At 48.5% G+C, this 20,462-nt stretch overlaps 1 protein-coding gene across 5 annotated transcripts in view; it reads right to left on the bottom strand.

Moving 5' to 3' along the window:
* The window catches only part of EXOC6B (exocyst complex component 6B), a 272,044-nt gene extending 259,028 nt beyond the window's left edge, over positions 1-13,016 (bottom strand). For all 5 annotated transcript variants that reach the window (XM_054172451.1, XM_054172452.1, XM_054172453.1 and 2 more), the window contains exon 1: positions 12,854-13,016. In XM_054172451.1, coding sequence (XP_054028426.1) covers positions 12,854-12,966 — 113 coding nt within the window. In that variant the 5' untranslated portion in view covers positions 12,967-13,016. The remainder of the gene's footprint in view (positions 1-12,853) is intronic.
* Between the last annotated feature and the right edge of the window lie 7,446 nt (positions 13,017-20,462).

Below are 20,462 nucleotides of genomic sequence, written 5' to 3'. Positions count from 1 at the left end.
AACACTGCCAGGGATGGGGGGTTCACAAACTCTGGGCAACCTGGTCGAGTATCTCATCATTCTCCTCATTCTGGATAGCATGCAAAGAAAAGCAAGGAAGATGGGGAAGGGTCCAGAGCAGAAGTCTTGTGAAGATCAGCTGAGGGAACTGGAATTGTTTAGCCTGGAGAAAAGGAGGCTGAGGGGAAACCTGCTGGCTTTCTACAATTCCCTGAAAGCAGTTTGGAGCCAGGTGGGGGTCAGTCTTCTCCCAAGGAACAAGCAGTTTTCCCACCACAGGGTACAAGCTCTGCTGTCTCCTCCATGCTTGTAGAGGCCACCCAGGTCAGCTGCACCACAACAGCTTATAAAGGAAGCATCACATTTTGTTAGCTGTCAGGGAAAGGGCAAGCTGAGAATGATAACAATATATTTCCTCTCAAGAAGGGCAGAGCTTCTCCAACATATTATTATCTTTTGGCATTCAGTTCTCTCCAAAATGGACAGAGAAAGGCAGAAATGGATTCTTGAGACGGTTCAACCATCTTTTCTCTTTAGCTCCAAGCAATCACCCACCCAGAAGGAAAGCAAAGGCTAGCTTATGAACTATGATGTTGGGAAAATATTCTGTTAACAGGCACTATCACCTGGAAGATTCTGTCTGCTCATCAAGAAGTTCATACTCACCTGAGCTTCAAGACATCAGCCTGAAAGGAAACTCTACAGCCATGCCCATTACCCAAAACATTGCCAAGAGCTGCCTCCACATTTCCAGCAATTTGTATTATTTTCAAGCTCTTCATTATTCAGCCTGGGGAGAGGGAAGCTCCTTACACTCATCATTTCCCTTTCTGTTCCTCTTGGATAGCCACAGGGGGAAAGAAAAAAGCAAACCAAACACACACAAAACCCACAACCCTGCTTGGCTTCTCAGTAAACCTTTTATGGAAGACCTGGCAAATTTCTGGCAAATCACTGACAGATTTTAGGGAGGAGAGTTTTGTTTGCTTGCTCTCCTGAATCTGAAAGTCAAAGCCATCACATAGCTAAGCATCAGTCAGAGCCACACCCCCTGCCCCCCTGAGCAGGTATCCTTGGCTCCAGCACCCATGGAAGGTACTGCAGGGGGGGAGCACAGCCAGCTAGCAGCCTGGGGCAGACATTTGGAACTTTGTCACAGAAAGGGAGGTAAGGAAGTGTTTCAGTGCTGAGAAGGAAAAAAGCTCCTCTGGGATGTACATGAATCATCAGCAGACTGACCCAGGGAGAGGGGTGCAGAGGAGGGACGAGGTTATTGCAGCTCTACCAGCACCCTCACCCTCTTGGCACAAAGAGGGAAGCGCAGCATCTGCAAAAGGAGCAGCAGCAACCATGGGGACACCTAAGCTCAAGAAGGCTTCATTCCCCTACATTCAGTCAGTTCTGGAGTTTCATGAACACAAGAAGAACTTTCTCTCACTGGGACAGCAGCTAATGACAAGCCTTGGACACCCAAGGCACAGCTCAGTGCACAACCCCAGCTAAACCTTCATCTATTAATACACCCAAGGGCAGATCCTCAGGCTTCCTCCTGGCACAGCCAGGGCATGCAAGGACATGTGTGCTAACAGTACTGCTATCTATTGTGGAGGACATGTCACCACACCCAGAGTGGGTACTACCAAGAGAAATCAGCTCCATGACAGCCCTGCTCTGACACAGGACATCAGGCACGCAGGTCAGGTCACTCTCCAGAGTGCCCTGAAAAGCCTCTTCCCATGCACAGGGTGCCCTTCATCTCATGTGCTTCTGCCACCCCAGTAACAATGCTGGGCACATTCACCACCCACTGGGGTGTCAGATAAGAAGCAATTTATTAATAAGCCAGCCAGGCAACAGCTTGCTAAATAAGAGCCTAATGTGCCACACAGACTTCAGGAAAAGTCACCTTTGCAGATCAGAACCTTCCCAACACTGTTTAAAATCCCAAAGACACCAGACCATTCCAAAAAGTAGGATTATGATGAGCCTCATCCTCAACTTTAACAGCTGTGATTGAGAAGCAGCAGAAACAAGAGGCTTTGCTCACCTGCTGGTCTGCTCAGCTCCTGCCACTTAGCTCCTTTGTATCTAAGCGACTAAAAGAGCACAAATCAGCCTCTGTGTGTGTCTCCTGCCTGAGCAAATTGCCAGCCCTAAGGCCAGCCCAGCAGGAGAGCTAATTATCTGGACACTGGTTTTTCCAAACCAAAAGGGATTTGGAAGCAGGGAGAGGAAGTTCCAGCGGACAGGCACGCTGTGCATCCTCACTTCTGGAAAACAGGCTGGGCACTACAAAAAAACAATTCTTCACCATGACCTAAAACTACATTTAGAGATTTGATTAAAAGGGGTGTTACCTCCTACTACAGGAAATCAGGAAGCCTAGACTCTTATTTGCAGATTGTTTAACAAACTGTGGCACTGGGGGTGGTACCAGCTTGCCAAGGATAGCATGCAGCAGAACAGGTAACCCAGCTCACAGCCTGCTGCCCTTGCAGCACAAGCTAGGCTGAAGGAACTGCTGCTCCAGTGGCAGCACACTCTTGAGAGGAGCTGTTCTGGTGGCTCCTCAAACCCAGTGAGAGCGGGAATAACTCTCCCCAGAAGCCTGGGCACTTGCTTAGGGGAAACACCACCTGTGCCACAGGCACAAGGAAGCTGAAGCGCAGAGGGTACACCGAGATTCAGCACCGACTCCCTCAAAACTACCATACTGTGTTTATGATGTGCATAGGAACCTTGACAGGACAGGGACCCACAGACACAAAACAGGAATCCAGGAGGCTCCATCTAAAAGTGAAGGACACTCCCTTGCTGTGAGGGTGCTGGAGCCCTGGAGCAAGCAGCTCAAAGAGGCTGTGGAGTCTCCTTCTCTAGAGAGATTCCAAACCCACCCAGACACAGTGATCCTGGCCAGCCTGCTATGGGTGACCCTGCTTTAGCAGCAGGGTTAGACTAGATGATCACTAGAAATCCCTTCCAGTCCTTACCATGCTCATATTCTGTGAATCAAGCCCCAGATCAGCAATAACCTGTCACTAATACTGTGGCTGCTGCAAGAGAGCAGAAGATGAAAACCATGATGCTGGTTGCTTTAGTGGCTTCTGCCGTGCGTGAAGAATCTTGCAAGCTACAAAGCACTACATGTCACAGGGCAAAGCAGAAGTCTGGTTTATGAAATAGTCCCAAACATGTAAAAAGTGCAATACAACAAAGGAAACAGCAGCTGCTTTGGGTGGCATTCACACATCTTACTCACTAATGCTCTTTGAAGGAGTCAGACTTGTTGGTGACGGGGATCTGGTCAACCCAATGCACTTGAATGTTAAAAGCATTCTGAGAATTCAAAGGACAAAACAGAAGGTTGATATTCCCCTAGCTCAACCCTTTCTCTGCTGTGAAACACACTGAACATCAAGATGACATTTTGCAGAGGACACAGAACTATTCAGCTGGATCCACTCCAAAGCAAAAAGCTGCAAAGGATCTTACAACACAGAGTATCAGGTGACAAAATGACAAATAGAGCTCAGTGTCAGCAGTATAAGGCAGGACACTTGCAGGGGAGGGACAGGGGACAAAGCCTTTATAATATGCCAGCAGTGAGGGGCTCTAAATTAACTGCTAGCCCTGAGGAGAAGAGATGCCAGCAGCATTGTGGCTGCATTGGCAGAAGTGTTGGCTCAGACCACAGAGACTGCAAGACAGAGAAAGCTAAGCAGAAAACATCCCTGTGCCACTCAACACATCTCAAGATGTGAATCTGTGTCTTGATCACTATGTGCAGCTCTGATCTTTCCCACCTCAGCACAGAAAGGTGACAGCTGCATGAGAAAAGCTACCAAGAAAAGCAACAGGGATCCTGAGCAATTCAAAACAGCTTCACCAGGAGAACTGAAGGAATTAAGAAGCTTTCAGCCTGGAAAGCAAAAAGAAATACATGGCTATTTCTTGTAAGCCTTTGTGACAGCCTAGACCTTGTCCTAGCAAAAAAAAACCCTGCCACCACAAACCAACAAACCCAATAGAATATACAATGCACAATGAAACTGCAGAACTCATCACTGTAAAATGTTTCAATGTGAGAGCACTAGCAGACTAAAATGTTAGTGAGAGACTCATGGTGAAGGGATGCAAGGGAAGCTCTTGAGTAGGGAAAGGCTGGTACAAACTGTGCCCAAGGCCTCCAGAAGCCTGTGCTTGTATTTGCTCTGTCTCATATGATAAGCACCCACTCCTCACCCCCCCTCAGAAGCAGGATGATCGAGAAAAGCTTTTGAGACAATCAGTAGGGACATTTTCATGATATTCTCAACTACTAGTTCAAAAGCTCTTCCCTGCATCTACCCCAAACCCCCTCTGCTGCAACTGCAGTCCAGATCCCAGCCGGCGCACAGCCCTGAAAGAAGAGCTTTTCTTCATCTTCTCAACAGCCTATTCTGCATCTGCAGATGAATTGTGTGCCTGTCTTGTTTTCTCTAGATTGAGCAATCCCAGGCATTTCAGATTTTTCCTCAAAGGTTGCATTTGCTCTCCTCTGGGAGGAGGATTCAGCAAGTCAGGACTATTAAGCATCTGCAGCCACGGGCTAAGCAGTCCTCTTATTTCTTTATTTTTAGACAAAAATCCTTCCAACCACCGAAAGCAGAATGACAGCATGACAGAGAGGCCAGTCCAGGTAGAGTTAAATGCCACAGGACTCTGAAATCAACCGAGTCCCCATGCTGCTCTCCTCCTGCCATCGTCTCTAGGCAGGACAGCTCTAGGGATGAGCTCAGCTGCCAGCTCCAGCTGAAATACTGCTCAGTCATATGCAGCAACAACTCCAGGAGACACCGAGGCAGATGAGCAGAGCAGCCTTTCCTTAAGGGCTCAAGGGAAACATCCCCTCTTCGCTTACTGCCTCACGAGGCTGCTATCACACACTGCTGGATCAGACCAGGTGCTTGCAGGCTAAGCAGGAAAATAAACTCAGTGAGCTACTGAGAGCCCAGACACACAACCACATCCCACAGAAGAGGAAGAGGCATTTGGTAATCTGTCCTTTGACAGCCATCCATTAAATTCCAGAATAGAACGTGAGGAAACCTAAGAAAACACAAGGTATAAATAATTGAGCAGGACACTCTTGCAAGCTGCTCCCTTCAGATCCCATTAGGGCTGAAATAAAGAGGGGTTTATAAGGATTCACCATCTCAAAGCTGTTTGTAGTACTAAGGTTCTGCAAACACACAGTCAAACTTCCTTGGTTTGGGGAGCAAAACCTCATAATCTAAGCAAATCACACCTCCATGCAGTGCAGAGCCTGCCAGTGCTCCACACAAAGCCAGAGCAGCCTGGATCTTTAATGCTGGTACCAGATCATTGCAGAGGAGCAGCTGCTGATAGTTTTTTTCCCCTCCACAACAGAGCAGAACAGCATCAGCGAGCAACAGCCAAGGCTAATACAATTCAAGCAGGACTGCAATGAACTGTCTTTTAAAAGGCGCTTAATTATGTACATATGAAGAGAGGCCCAGGCTCATTTTCAGGAGATTGCAGCTTCCCCAACTGGGTGGCAGGGGAATGGGCTGAAAGATGCTTCAAAAGATCCTGTGAGGCTTTTATTACCAGACAATTTACAGTTGTTACAAGCAGCTTCCTGAGCAAGCTCTGTGGCCAACAGTTAAGCGTCTAGACGGTCTCTGCTGTTTCTTCGTGGCACTGCTTTGCTGGCAGTTGGCATTTCATGATCCACCAGGCATGAAGTGAGCCATAGGAGCTGCAGAGATGGGACTCATGGAGCAGCTCAAGGGGGCCCAGACTGGACAACTCAGTGGAGTTTTAGCTCTGTTACATGTTAGCTTCTCACAGGATCCAACCTTGGGGCATTTTCACAGATCCTCTGTATGATTTTGCGATGCCCTTCAATTCTTACAGTGCCTGCAACCCTGAGGAGACATTTCTTAGCCAGCCCCACCATATGTAAGAGAAGTCCACTTCAGGCAGGCTCAGCTGAATGACAAACTACAGCAACTACAGCCCACTGCCACCAGTAGGGTTAGTCCCAAGATCAGAAGGACACTGCACCATCTTCACTCCTCCACTCCAAACTACAAACAGGGAAGCTGTTAAAGCAGCCTGTTCACTGCTCTTCATTTCACATCTGTAACACAGACCATTATCCTCATCTCACCCACTGCAGGAGAGACTAGGACCAGCTTGGCCAGCCTCCACTCTTAGCACTCAACACAACAGACTCAAACTGCTGCTCCTGCTCCTCTGTCTCATGGTTTCCATGCACATCCAACCTGCCATAAACCAGTCACACTCCCCACCTAAGTACAGCAGTCTCCTATTAGGTGAAGGAATTGCAAGCAGCTCACAGAAGGACACATCCAAGTTCATGGATGTTAGATGCCTCACAGCACAGCTGGCTCCCAGTCCCAGTCCCCTGCCACCAAACCTCCTGTGCCAGTCTAGACACTGGGAAGCCACAAATCAAGCTCAAGATGAAGTAGGGGAAAACTAATCCAGCTGAAGAAAATGCCTAAGGTGGGCAAGGGGAGGGTTGTGTTTCAGCACCCACACGGATGCTGGGCCACACCAGCACTTGGGAGGAGCAAATGAAAGATGGGGAACTGCTCAAGCCAACACTGGCCCATCAAACAACACCCCATAGCCCCAGCCACAGGAAGCAGCATGCAGGTAAGCACAAGCAGCTTGACCAAGCCCACACTAATACTCCTGGACACTAGGAACAACACTGCAGGTTAGTGTCTGGTTGGACAAATTCATTTGGGTTTCATAAATCTAGTAAGAGTTAATTTTGGCTTTTAGCACCACCAAGTCCCTTGCTGCCATCTCCACACAACCTCCTCCCTGGGCTGGAAATAGTATTCATGCTCCAACACAGCAGAACATGGTGAAACAGAGTTCTACTAAAGCAAAACATTTTTTAATCTGCATTATTTATTTATTTTTAATCCAGATCCATTTTCCAACTCTGTTTACCACAGAACTAATTCCACAACTTTCCATTACAGAGATACTGGGGAGCTCAAAGGAGCTAAGCAAGAAGCTCAGAATCATAGAAGTGTTGAGGTTGGAAAAGACCTTTAAGATCATTGAGCCCAACAACCAACCCAGCACTGTCAAGTTCACCACTAAACTATGCCATTCAGCACCACATCTACCTGCTGGACTCATAGTGTGTCATAGTATCAGAGTTGGAAGGGACCACAAGGACCATCTAGTTCCAACCCCCCTGCCATGGGCAGGGCACCCCACACTAGGTCAGGCTGGCTAGAGCCTCATAAGTCTATGCCTAGGAATAAAGCCTCAGTTTTCCAAGTTCAGCACCAGGAACCCAAATGATGCAGGACCAGAGCTGTAATTTTTCCAGCTCAGCTCCATTGGAAGCTGTAGAGAAAAACAAATCAAAGAGCATCCTCCTTCCATGGCTCACGAGTCAGGACCTCAGAGAAGCTGCTGCTATATGCACAGCACTATGCACCTTGCTCCAGCCTGGACCCAAAGTAGCAATGTCAGCAAGATAGGCTGCAGCAACAGCACTTCTGACTCAGCCATAACCAGCTCAGGTGTCCCAACACTATCCCCAGACAGAGCCTGAGGGTCCCAAGAAAGATCTAAGGTGATGTGCCTATGGGAAATGAAGTTAATTATATCCATTAATCCCAAATGAAAACCAACAGACTTAGAATACTAAATAAGTCTATTGCAGTGCAGTTAAGGACCTCCAGCTTCATTGTTTAAGATGAACCTGGACACAAGGGAGGTTACAGACAGGGGATGCACACACGGCTTGCTTCCAGCACTGTAAATGGGTCAGCCAGGTAGTTCTAGATCAACCAGAGCAACAGTAGTCCCAGATATGGTCATGGAAGAGCTGATAAAGCATTCAGGGAACATAGCTTAACTACAGCCCTAGTCTAATCTCAGTCAAGAGCTGATTAGTAGCAATGCTACCCTATCGAGTGTGCTTCACTTCTTTCTTGGTAGGGTAGTTTTAGGCTATGCTTTCAACCCACCACCCTTGGACTGAATAACACTGCAGCCTCTCTGAACACACATCATTGGAGACAGATAGGAAACTCCATTACAAATATCATTCTATATGAAAGCACAGGCTGGATGCTTAATCACAGCTTGAGATACTACATTTCTCATTCTCTAATAGGCTTAAGATAGGTGCTAGTCCCACAACTGATAATAATTTCAACCACTACAGAACAATCCCAAAAGCAAATCTATATTCAAAAAGACTCAAAAAATAATAGAAGGATTGATGATATAATTTGGAGGTGACACAAAAGCTGGCAGAGCAACAAACCATGAAATCAGGCAGCTGGAGAGAACAATCATTTGGAAACACTGATCCTTCCCCAGCAGCTCACACTGCAGGAGAACCAGGCATGAAGCTACAAATGCAGCAGTGAGGAACAGGATCCATAGCTACAAACCACCATGCCCTGCAACAAAACAAGTAATTCTGCATTAAGTAACAACTGCTGGGATAAAGAGAGCTGCTCCAGTCCCTCAGTGTCCAAAGCAGGAGACTACTACAGTATGGATGTAATTCTGTCTGCCTGAGGCAATGAGGATTCAGCAGCAATACTGTAACTACATCTGCGTGGCCAGGCAGGACTTGGGGATTTATCAAATGCTGCCTAAAAATCCTTCAGCAATTTCAGAAAGCTGCAAATGCAGCTTGAGCACAGGGAAGGGGTTTCCAGGAGTGACAGACAAGCTGTATAATCCAAAAGAAGCGACTTGAAAATACAAGCCTGTATTTTAACCACGAGAAGACACCGGGTGCTAGAGGATGCTGCAGAGGAGCACAGGAAAGGACAGCAGAACATCTGCAGGCTGCAACCAAGAGCTTTATTCAATGATTAGCAATTCAGATAATCACACAGGCTTGTCTTTAGATGACAGGCTGAGTGCAGGGGAAAGTGGGTGAAGTTATACAGCCCACATTTATGGGATGTCACACAAGATCCACAGAATCCCAGCATGGTAGGTATCACAAGGGACCTCTGAACATCACCTAGTCCAACTGGCCTGCTAAAACAGGGTCACCCACAGCACATTGCCCAGGATCAGGTCCAGCCAGGTTTGGTATCTCTCCAGTGAAGACTCCACAACCTCTCTGTGCAAGCTAGTCCAGTGCTCCATCATCCTCAAAGTGAAGCTTTTCCCTGATGTTAGATAACCTCACTGTTTCTCCTGTCTTTATTCTGCACCAGTTTGAGTCACTGATTTGTAACTTGGGCATACAGCACAGAACACTTTATACAGAAAGTCAGGGGAGAAATTAAAGGGAGAAAGTAAGGGAATTACAGAAGAAGGCAAGACAGCACCAGCCATGCAATAAGGTCATTTTTACATACCATAAGTGACCTATTTCAGGACAGGCACTCAGCAAATGCTGTATGAGCTGGCAGAGTGAGGGACTACCTTCCCCTCAAAGAATAAGTTGGATTAGAAACTACCAAGGCATCCATCCTCACTGGAATATTACACTTCACTGCTGGCTTCCCATCACTAAAATAAACCCAAAAGCTGAAAAGGCCAAAAAGTTCAAAGAGCAAGCAACTTGAGTGGTCAACTGAGTGTAATAAAAATGAGAGCACTCTGATGTCACAGCTTACTTAAAGAGGTGGTTTTCAGCAAGAATGTTTGGGGTTTTTTTCCTGGCAGGTAATCTGAGCCTGCAGAATTAAGCAATTCTTGGAAGCCTAGATAAAGAGAGCATCCAAAAATACTCTGCAAAATCAAGCAGCATAACACAAGGGGGGGGGAAGAGGAATTAGAACAGCAGAAGGAAGTGGAATTAGGAGCAATGGATATAATTAGAGGAGGCTGAATAGCAGGAAAGACATCCTGAAGTGGATTATTTTGATTCCAGGAGCATCGCAGACTCAAGGGGATCCCCACAAAGACTCGCTGAACTCGCTCAGTGTCCTCCTTCAAACACAATGACATTCACTGTCAGGTGGGGAAAAAAAAAGAGAGAGAGAGACAAGATCTTGATGGCACTGGAGCCACCAGTGTGCAGAGAGACACGGGACTGGAATAACTCATCACGCAGACCAAGGCTGTTGCAAGGCTTCCTCGCACGCCCTCCTTGCCTGTTTTTATATTTAGAATGAAATTATTCTCCTTGAGGAGGGGCAGGCTTCATCCCACATCTGCACAGTACCCAGCACAATGGAGTCCCAGCCCATGTCTTCGAATCCCCAAATCACAGCAAGAACAGTGCAGAAAAATCAGGCTGGATGAGACTTCAAGAAGCCATCTCATCCTTCCTCTGCCTCAGGGCAAGAATTACTACACTTGCTATTTTTCTAATAGAAAGTTCTGTCCCTGATGGGTGGGACACAAACCCACCCAGACAGATGAATTAGTTGGACCTGGATTTTAACATCTTAACTCCTCTGTGACCCTCTGATAGCAGCAATTCAACCTTGAGCACTATGCCAGGGCAACATGGAGCATCTGCAGTCACATCTCACCCTAATGAGATAGGAACCGGTAGAAGAGCAGCCCTGTACTAGCAATAGGAGCCCAGCAGTTTAGTCTGTTTCAGAGCTGCTGTTCCTAGAAGGGAAGCCAGCCTAGCTCCTCAGGACACATTTCTTCCATGATGCCTACAAGAAATGAGTCACTTTTTTCCTTAAAGTTTCCATCATCCTCTTTTCCAGACTCTGCAGCACATCGTGTTTACCCTGAGCTGGTCTAGTTTCAACAGTGAAAATCCTTGAAGCAGGCATTGCTTACAAATCTACCATTAATAACACTCCTAACAAAGTACCAGCAGTAAAGATTAGCAAAGCACAAACTTCTCTTTGCCCCAGATGCTTACTAATGTTTCTTCTCTGGGTATGTAAAGATAGACATTAAGCTCAGCTCCTCGTTTAACCTTAATGCCGAGAAACAAGATCAACTGCACTTAGTTCTATGAAAAGGCTAAAAAAAACCCCCAAAACCAACAAAATGAGCACACCCACACTTTTCATTCTGCCAGCTCCCACACCTTTGAACCAGTTTTTTCAGTTTTGTTAATAAACCTCCTACCACTCAGTTTACCTTTCAAGGTTTCACGGGAGAACTTCAGAAAGGAAGCAGCAGCAAGTCAAAAAAAACAAACACAAACGGGCAAGATAAATCCAGTGCTCTGCTGCTCCACAAATTAGAAGCTTCCCCAATTTGATGTGCAGTGATACTGCAGTGCTGGCACAGAATTAAACAGCTCAAAAACCTATGGGCTTTTGAAAAGAAAGCCATACAAGTGATTTCAAATCCTGAGTCTGCAGAACTTCAATATCAAAAATAAATGAAGAGCAGTTGTGCAGGGGGTGGGACAGGAGACTCCAGTTTACACCCAACCGCTCCCACCTGGCACTGATTTCCAGTTTAGCAGCTCCTGATGCAGAGCAGCTGAAAGAGGACGGCGAAACCTGTGGAAGGGCATCCCCCTTCCCCCTCAGCACAAAATGCAACAAAGTTTAGCACTTTATTTAGCACTGGTAACTAAGTTTCTCAGTTCTGAAAGCAAATCTCTCTGTTAACACACTTTCACCCCTCCCCGCCTCTCAGCCTGGTCAATTTCTTTACAACGAGTATAAACATCCTTCACTCTTGTGTACCATCAACCTTCAAAAGGCTAACAAACACACTCAGCACTACAAACACAACAATTAGGTTTTGATACAAAGTTCTTTGGAGGACTTCTGTTCTACTTTAAAGCTGGGGGGACGGAAGAATGAGGCGTCTCAGTTTGCCAAATCCATTACGTATCTTCTGCCAGGAGTGCAATGCTAACAGTAAGTGGCTAGCAAGAATAGCTCTTAGATGTGCATAATTTATCTGAACTGTCACGGTTTTTTAACAAAATCAGGCGATTTCTCACCAAGACACAAGCTTTGGTTAATCATCCAGCTACCGCATCTCTCACATTAACAACGTCAGCAACAGCCACCACTGCAACATTCTAACTGGTATCACAAAGAAATACCCAGAACCTGAAATGCTAGACCTAGACTCGCCAAAAGAAGCAGAAGGAAAAGGGAAAGCAAATGAGCAGCACACCTAAGCGTGCAACTACATCCATCTGCACTCCTCGGGCAGGAGGAGAGCTCAGCAGTTAACCAACGGCTTCTCCCAGCTGAAGGATACTGCCAGAACCACTGGGAAAAGATGCTTAATAGGAGAACAAAGGATCCATTAAGCAAACAGAGGCATTAACTCATATCATCGTCAGGATGGTAATTGTACCCATACCCAGAGCTTCACAATTAGCCATGGTTTTTGCGACACAAACCAACAGAAAGGACAGGCGACGGTGCACAAGGATAACTTTGACAGATTCCGGGTTAAGGGACGGGAAAAGCCCTTCTTCCTTTGCTCTACCAGCACCCCGCCGGGAAGGCAGCGGTGGGCTGCGGACACCCCAAGAGCTCCCGAAGGGTGCTGCGGTGCAAGCCCCGATCAGGGGGTTACGCCGGAAGGGCAGAGCCCACCGCCGTGCTGACACCGCAGCGAGGGAGGGGAAGCCGCCCCGGGACCCCACGCTGAGGACGCGGAACCCAGAGCTGGGCACGGACCAAGGTTCTCGCCCCGCACGATGCTTCCACATCCCCAACAGCCCGGTCCGAGACTAGAAGCAGGCACGGGGACGCAAAGGGGCTGCGGGCTCTGCCCAGAGGCGACTATTAAACAATAGCGTTAATTACAATTTCCCCGTTTCTGCAAAGTTCCTGGGGTAGGCGGGGGCCAGGCGAACCCCGCCGGCGTCCCCCCGCGCCGAGGCTGGCCACCCCCGGGTCCCACCGCCCCACCCCGGCCGCACCTGAGCGTGGGGCCGATGCAGGCCGTGTCCGTGCTCTCGATCTCCCGCAGGATCCGCTCATGCTCCGCCGCCGTCTCCAGGCTCTCCAGCTCCGCCATCTTCCCCCTCTCCATGGGGCTGTGCCGGCCTGACCCACCTGCCCGGCTCGACCCTCCCCGCCCTGGGCAGCGGCGGCAGCAGCACCAGCAAAAGCAGCGCCGGGGCCGCCCGCTCCGCTCCGTGCGGCCCGGACCGGCCCCGCCGCGCCCGGCACGCCGGGAAATGTAGTGCGGGAGGGCGAGGGGCTCCGCCGCGTCCTGCGCCGGCGCCGCCAGCCCAGGGGCGGAGAGGGAGAGGAGCGGCCCCTCCGCAGGCTCTGTCATCGGCGTTGTGCCGCGGGAGGGGAGGCGGCGAGCTTGGGATAGATGCCGATTGTCCCCGCACGGAGGTGTCCGCCATGGCAGCGGCTGCTAACTGCCCCCGACGGGGCACTGCCCCGTGCCTTCGACACCTCCGTTAGGGGCACAGCCCCATGGCAAGAGCCCCTTGCCCTCCTCTGTGAGGTGAGACAGACCCATGGCAGGGCCCCCTGTTCTCCTCCATGAGGAGACACAGCCACCATGGCAGCAACATCCCTGTTCAGAGGACACGGCTCCGCGGCGGGGATCTCGTGTTCACTCCTGTGACCGGGGACACATTGTGTGGCCATGGTTCCCATCATGAGGGGACATGGTAGTGACACCCACCACGAGTAGGGACAGCCCTGTGGCAGGGACCCCATGTCCTTCCCATTGAAGGGGCACAGCCTCGTGGCAGCGATATCCTTCAGTAGGGGACAGGGTCCCATGGCATAGACAACATATCCATCCACATGACAGTAACACTGTTGTCACCCACCACGAGGGGCTATCTCTGTAGGAGTGAACCTGTGTCACCGCACAGAACAGAAGCATTGCCCTGCCCCACAAAGGGGTGAACCTCCTCTCTGCCTGCCCCATCCTGTCCCTCAGCTCCATAAACTATGTCACCCCCACGCTGAAAAGGTGCCACCAGCTGCTGAGCTGCGCTTCATCCCCGTCCAAGCTGCACAACCCAAGAGGCATCTTCACCGAAGGACACAGCCAAGCTTGCTCCCCACGCTGCTCTGTCCTTCGGATGCAGCTGGTTATCATCGTTAGTCCTCTGTGTTGTGAAAATGATGCTGGAAGGGTCCCGCTCCCAGCCGCACGTTATCAGGTGTGGTGGAGCTGTCCTTGCACAGACATCTCACGCTCTGCCAGACACACAGTGGGGATGAAGAGCAGGACTGAGACCAGGCTGTGCATACCACCAAGGGTTTCTGCATTTGCTTTTGTTGTTTCATCTTCTGAGATAAAAATAAACTGTGGTAATTGTATGAGCATGGCTCTGGCTTTCCTCACCGCTGCCTGCTAAGGCTGAATGCTGCTGGTCTGAATATCCCTCTGTCATCACTTAACTAAAAAAATGGAAACAGACCCAGGTCGTGCCAGGGGAGGTTTAGGTTGGGTGTGAGGAACAATTTCTGCTCCAGAAGGGTTGTTAAGCCTTGGAATAGGCTGCCCAGGGAAGTGGTGAAGTCCCCTGAAGGGATTTAAAGGGCACGTAGATGTGGTGCTGAGGGACATGGTTTAGTGGTGACCTGGCAGTGCTGGATTAATGACTGGACATGATGATCTCAAAGGTTTTTTCCAGTCAAAACTACTTTGTGATTTTGATTCTAAATAAGAAAGGGATAAAAGAACTTCCCCAAACATGATGCACCGCAATTGGCACAAAGCAGAAGGGGCACTGAGAGCCTGTCAAAATCTTGGTTAGTTCACGTGAAGTTCACCAGCTCTTGCACATCATGCCTACAGTTGCCAAGCACCTGTCGTGCAAGAGCAGATGGATGTCATTTTGGACGTGTTAACACCAGCCAGCAAATCTGTCCTCCGACAGCAGTCACCATGGAGATCTGGTAGAAGCTTTCTGAGGACCAAGAAGCAAAGAGACACATCAGTTGGTGGAGGGAAAGCATATAAAAATAGCAGGGTGATTTTGGAGCCCAGCAGCCTGGTGGTGCCTGCCCCAGGGCTGGGTCAGGAGCTGTACCAGGAGGTAGCGCTGCACATTTCATGCTTGCCTCCACCGGCTCTCTGCCTAGGCAGAAGGCTGCTGCTTACAGCACCACAGCTTACAGGGACATTCTGCCTTGCCAAAACACCTTGATGGCTGCTTCAAGGAGCAGATCATTTGTGATTTAAACTTCTTTGAACTTCAGACTGTTGAGATTAGCTACCTGTGGCTATGGGAAACACATCATGTGCTGCTTGGTGTGTGATACATACCCAGCTCTGGTGTGAAATCCACCATACCACCATCCACTGCTGATAGCAGCTAAGAAGATTACTGGTCTCATTCAAATTAGTAGGGGCTTGTGCTACTGGGGACTGAGCCAACATTCCTAAAGTCACCAGTAACTATCACGCTGTCTTCACTGAGCTTTAGAAGCAGGATTAAACACCAGTGGTTGAAGAATGAGTGGCTGGCAACAATCCAGCATGGTCTTAGTTAGCAAATGATAACTGCTACAACTGACACCACTGCCAGGTTCTACCCTGAATGGTATTAATGCAAATAAGGGTCTCAGAAACAGGATCTAGCTTTCTCTGGTATGAGGACACTACTTGGTCAGGTAGATGAACATCAGCAACCTGTCCTGGATCAGCATTAGTGTGGCCAGCAGTTCCAGGGCAGTGATTGTCCCCTGTATTCAACAATGGTGAGGCCACACCTCAAATACTGGATTCCCACTTCAAGAAGGACATTAAGGTGCTGGAGTGTGTCCACAGAAGGGCAAGGAAACTGGCAAAGAGTCTAGAGCAGATGTCTTGTGAGGAGCAGCTGAGGGAACTGTGGCTGCTTAGCCTGAAGAAAAGGAGGCTGAGGGGAGACCTGCTCATTCTCTACAACTCCCTGAAAGGAGGTTGGAGCCAGGTGGGATCTGGTCTCATCTCCCAGGGAACAAGTGATAGGAAGAAACAGCCACAGATTGTAGCCAGGGAGGCTTAGGTTGGACATGAGGAACAATTTCTTCCCTTTGAGGGTTGTCAAGCCCTGGACCAAGTTACTCAGGGCAGTGGTGGAATTGCCATCCATGGAGGGATTGCAAAGCCATGCAGATGAGGTGCTGAGGGGCATGGTTTAGTGGTGACCTGGCAGTGCTGGGTAACAGTTGGACTTGATGATCTTAAAGGCCTTTTCCAGTCAAAATGATTCCATGGTTCTATGATTCTATGATTACAATCTTAGGAGTTAAGCACAGAAATGGGAACTTAGAAATCATGCAGTCATCAAAATCTTACTTTAGTCTCATTCTCCTACATCAGCAGAAAGAACGAGGACTGCTGTTTACAGTGCAGCAACGTAGTGCTTCAGCAAGAAGAGGAGGCGCTCAGTGTAAGCAGCGTGCTCTGACTCAGCCAGCAAGACCACGTCCTGAAGAGAAGCAGAGCATTAACTTCCACAGAGCAACGTGGGAGGATGCTATGAGGCAAGGTAACCGTCTGTCAAAATAGTAGTATTTGGGTTTGGGTGGAGTAAGTTCGGGTTTTTTCTCAATGCTCACCAAAACATCACATTTCTCTTATGGGGACAAAAATAACCAAAAATATTTCCATAGATTCATGAATATTCATGTCAAGTGGGAAATGAGAAGGGTATTGTTACCTCTTAGGAGGACCTCCCAAGGAGCACCAGCCATAGATTTTCCAGGTGTCAGCTGGCTTCTGAAGCTGTAGTGAAATCTAAGCATATTTTAAGAGAAAAGCTTTGCTCTGGTTTTGATGCCACAGAAAATCTCACCCAACTTCTGACTTCAGATTTAAACTGGAGATCTCTTTTTACCGTTGCCTAGTAGAGTCAAAAGCCTTCTATCATCAAGTTTTGGGTGTTCACGTATGGTCCTGAGGTCTGGGCTCAATCAGCCGCTTCTCTTATCCAGCTGAACAGATTGACTTCTTGGAGCTGTTCACTCCCAAGGAATATCTTTCCTGTAATTAACTTGTTTATGCCTTTTTCTTTTAATCATGATATTTCAAGATTTTCCTTAGTCTGCTGGTGCCAGCAGTGGACAGACCAGTGGCTCTAGTAACAAGCTCCTCCTAAACATTGTGTTGATGCCATCGTGGCTATCCTCATCCAGTCCCATTGGCCACGGGGTCACACTGAGGCTGGTGTCCATCACCTTCAATTCTTTTCAGGTCACAGCCATCTGGGATAAAATTTTCCACTCTGTAAGAAAACTGACATCCTTTGCCTCTGGACACGTGGCATTTGGTCACCTTCACATGCTTGCATCTGGCTCATGGAGCAGTTTGGGGCTGGCCTTTGCCATTTGCTGCCACACAAACTCTATGCCATTTGAAAGCCTGTCTCCAGGAAGTTTATTTATTCTTACCAGTCAGTGACATGAACATGCTGAATTTTATTGTTCTAATTAATGAAATCATCATGCAGCATCAACACAAATGCATCAAAGATGTCTGGTACCAGCTCATAATCTCATTGAAAAATGATATTGAGTTTGCCTGACAGATTCAATTTCCCTTAAAGCCCTGCTGGCTGACATTAAACTCTTTTATGTTCCCCTAATTTCTTACTAATGAAGTTCCATGTAATTGTTTTTTATGAGACTGACAACAATCTAATGGTGTTTTAAAGACCCTCCCTTTTAATTACTGACCTCTTATTAGTGTTCTCCAGTCCTCCAGGACTTCCCTAGTGTACCAAAGCTTCCTAAAGAAATCAATGTAGCAGATCAGAAACCTTGAGCAGCCTTTCCACAGGCTCGTGTGCAGGTTATGTGGGGCTGCTGGTTCTGCATCTGTCTGCCACTGCTCAGACACTCTGTCACTGCTGACATTAAAAACCACCATCAGCACTGTCTACAGATCACTGTGGCACTTGGGATCATCCCAAATTCAGGATCAGTTGTAATTCTGCCATGTCACTGGGGGAAAAGTAGAAAGAAAGGAACAAGCAAGGCTAGATGTTGTTGATCTGGAAGACCAACCTCCTGCAGGGACCCTCGTGTCATTAGACACATAATCTTAAACAACCTCTCTGGACAGATCCCTTCTTCTGAGGTGTGAACTGCAGTCTTGGAGCCCCAGTAACTGCCTCCACACTCTCCTCCTGCATCTCCAGCCTACACCTGCTCAACACCTCTCCCTTCTGCCTCCACTTTGGCCACAGCTCATCTTTCTCTTGGGATGAGTATCCTCAGTGTTTGCTTTCTCCTACACTTGAGGCTGGACAAGGAAAGGCACTGGGTGTTTCTAAAGCAACAAGAGCACCATGGGTGCTGACTAAGCACACAGTCATCTGGTCCTGTTTGCTCTGGGTGTGCAGCAGCTGGATTTCCTTCTCAAAGGCTGACCTTTAGCACACTCCACTTCAAACCCAGGAGAACGAACTAGCCTTTCCTACCTGGAGAGATGCTGGCATTCAGTTTATCCCTCCTCCAACAGCCAACTTCACTTCACTTTTATGAAGGATTTTTCAACTCCAAGTTTCTGGTTTAAATAAATACAGGGATCTCTAGTGGCAATGCTGAGGTGAAGATCCTTTAGCAAGCTGCACTGGGATTTCTAAAGCCCTGCAAAGACCCACATGGTATGGTGTCTAGACAGGATTTGTAGCCTGAAGAGATGGATTCTCATCTTCTCTTCACAGATACCTGCAAGAGTGCGGTTTCTGTTGTGCTGCTCAGCCCATCCTCATCTTCACTGCCATGAAATCTGCCCAGATAGTAGCCCCGATGTAGGCAGTGAGAGATCTGTTGGCACCCAAGGCCATCGATCTCCTTAGGAGGTCACTCAGTTAGCTGTTGAGCATGATGGGGTGGCCTTTGAACTACTGAAACAAGAAACACAGCTCAGGAGTGCAATCACTTCCAGCAGCCCATCAGTAGTCATGGCAATGACGACAACAGCCAGGGCTACCTTGTGTGACTTTGAGCTCTGCCCTTTTTGGGTGGTAACACCGGGCACAAATACCCAGGGTTCTTCCTGAAAGCCATTGTTAACAGACCTTTACAGAAGGAATCAGAGCTTCCTCTCCAACACGTGTGAGTCCTGGCAGTGTTTTGGCAGCTGCTGCTTGGGAGTAACAGCTTCACGACATTCCCACTACCTCTGCAGTGCATGGGGTGGGATTTCCCCTCTGGAAGCCCTTCTGCCTTATCTTGGGTTTGGAGGAGTCCACCAGAAGCTGCAGAGAGCAATACAAACACACATGCACAATGCCTTGGTGACAACAGGATCCATGCCACAACACATAAATTGGTACAATCTCAAATGATGGATAATTTGGGAAATTTGGATAATACAGCAGTAGATACTTAAACTCATAGAACAGCAGAATTGTTTTGGTTGGAAAAGTCCTTTAAAATCATTGAGTTCAACATTTAACCCAGCGGTGCCAGGTCAGCACTAAACCATGTCCCTCAGCACCACATCTACACAACTTTTAAACCCCTCCAGGGATGGAGACTCCAGTACTACCCTGGGCAACATAGTCCAGGCCTTGAGAGCCCTTTTGGAGAAGAAACTGCTTATCATGTCCAACCTAAACATCCCTTGGCACAACTTCAGGCCGTTTGCTCTTGTTCTGTTGCTTGTTCCTTGGGAGAGGAGACCAACATCCACTTTGCTACAGCCTCCTTTTGGCTAGTTGTAGCGAGTGAGAAGGCCTCCCCTCAACCTCGTCTCCAAGCTGAACAATCTTAAGATTGGGGTTTCAGCACCACCAAGAGACACTTTACTCCTCCGGCACTTCTCCGCTGCCTGCACCATTGACTCTCCGTATCGATGCCCGGCGAAGCCCCGAGTCCCCTCGCTGTCCTCCCCGCTGTCCTCGGTGCCCAGGAATTGTCCACAGCTCCCTGCAGATTTTAAATGCCGATGACACCTAGTGCTGGTTCGCTCTACTGCAGCCTGAGCTGCCTGGGAAGCCCTGACGCTGAGGGATAAAGAGCCGAGGATTTTGTGGCAGGCGTGATTGTGGGATGCTCGGAGCCGGAGCAAATCTCTAAGAGGACTAGGATGGTGCTGAGTGCTCAGTGTCCCCACTGTGCACAGCACGGGAGGGAAGCAGAGTATCTTCTATCTTTTAAGAGAATGACCATTGCTTTCACTGGTTCTGCTACATATCTGTGCATCTTCGTGTTCAACGTCCTGGAAAGACTTCAGGGCCATGAAGATGATCAGGGACCTGGAACCTCTCCGCTGTGAGAACAGGCTGAAAGAGCTGGGATTCCTCAGCACACAGAAGGGAAGGCTCCAGGGAGAGCTTCTGGTGCCCTTTCAGTACTTAAAGGGAGCCTACAGGAAACTGGAGAATTTGTGGGTTTTTTTAAGGGCATGTAGTGATAGGACAAGGGATGAGGCTTAAAACTGAAGGAGAGATTTAGACTCGATATAAGGAAGAAATTCTTCTCTGTGAGGGTGGTGAGACACTGGGCTAGATTTGCCACAGACGTGGTAGACGCCTTATCCCTGGAAATATTCTAGGTCGGGTTGGATGGGGCTTTGAGCAGCCTATCTAGTTGCAGATGTCTCTGCCCACG

Source organism: Dryobates pubescens, chromosome 23 (genome assembly GCF_014839835.1).
Source record: "Dryobates pubescens isolate bDryPub1 chromosome 23, bDryPub1.pri, whole genome shotgun sequence".
Classification (NCBI taxonomy): Eukaryota; Metazoa; Chordata; class Aves; order Piciformes; family Picidae; genus Dryobates; species Dryobates pubescens.
Note: the sequence above shows the minus strand (reverse complement) of the source record. Positions and strands in the feature narration are given on the sequence as shown.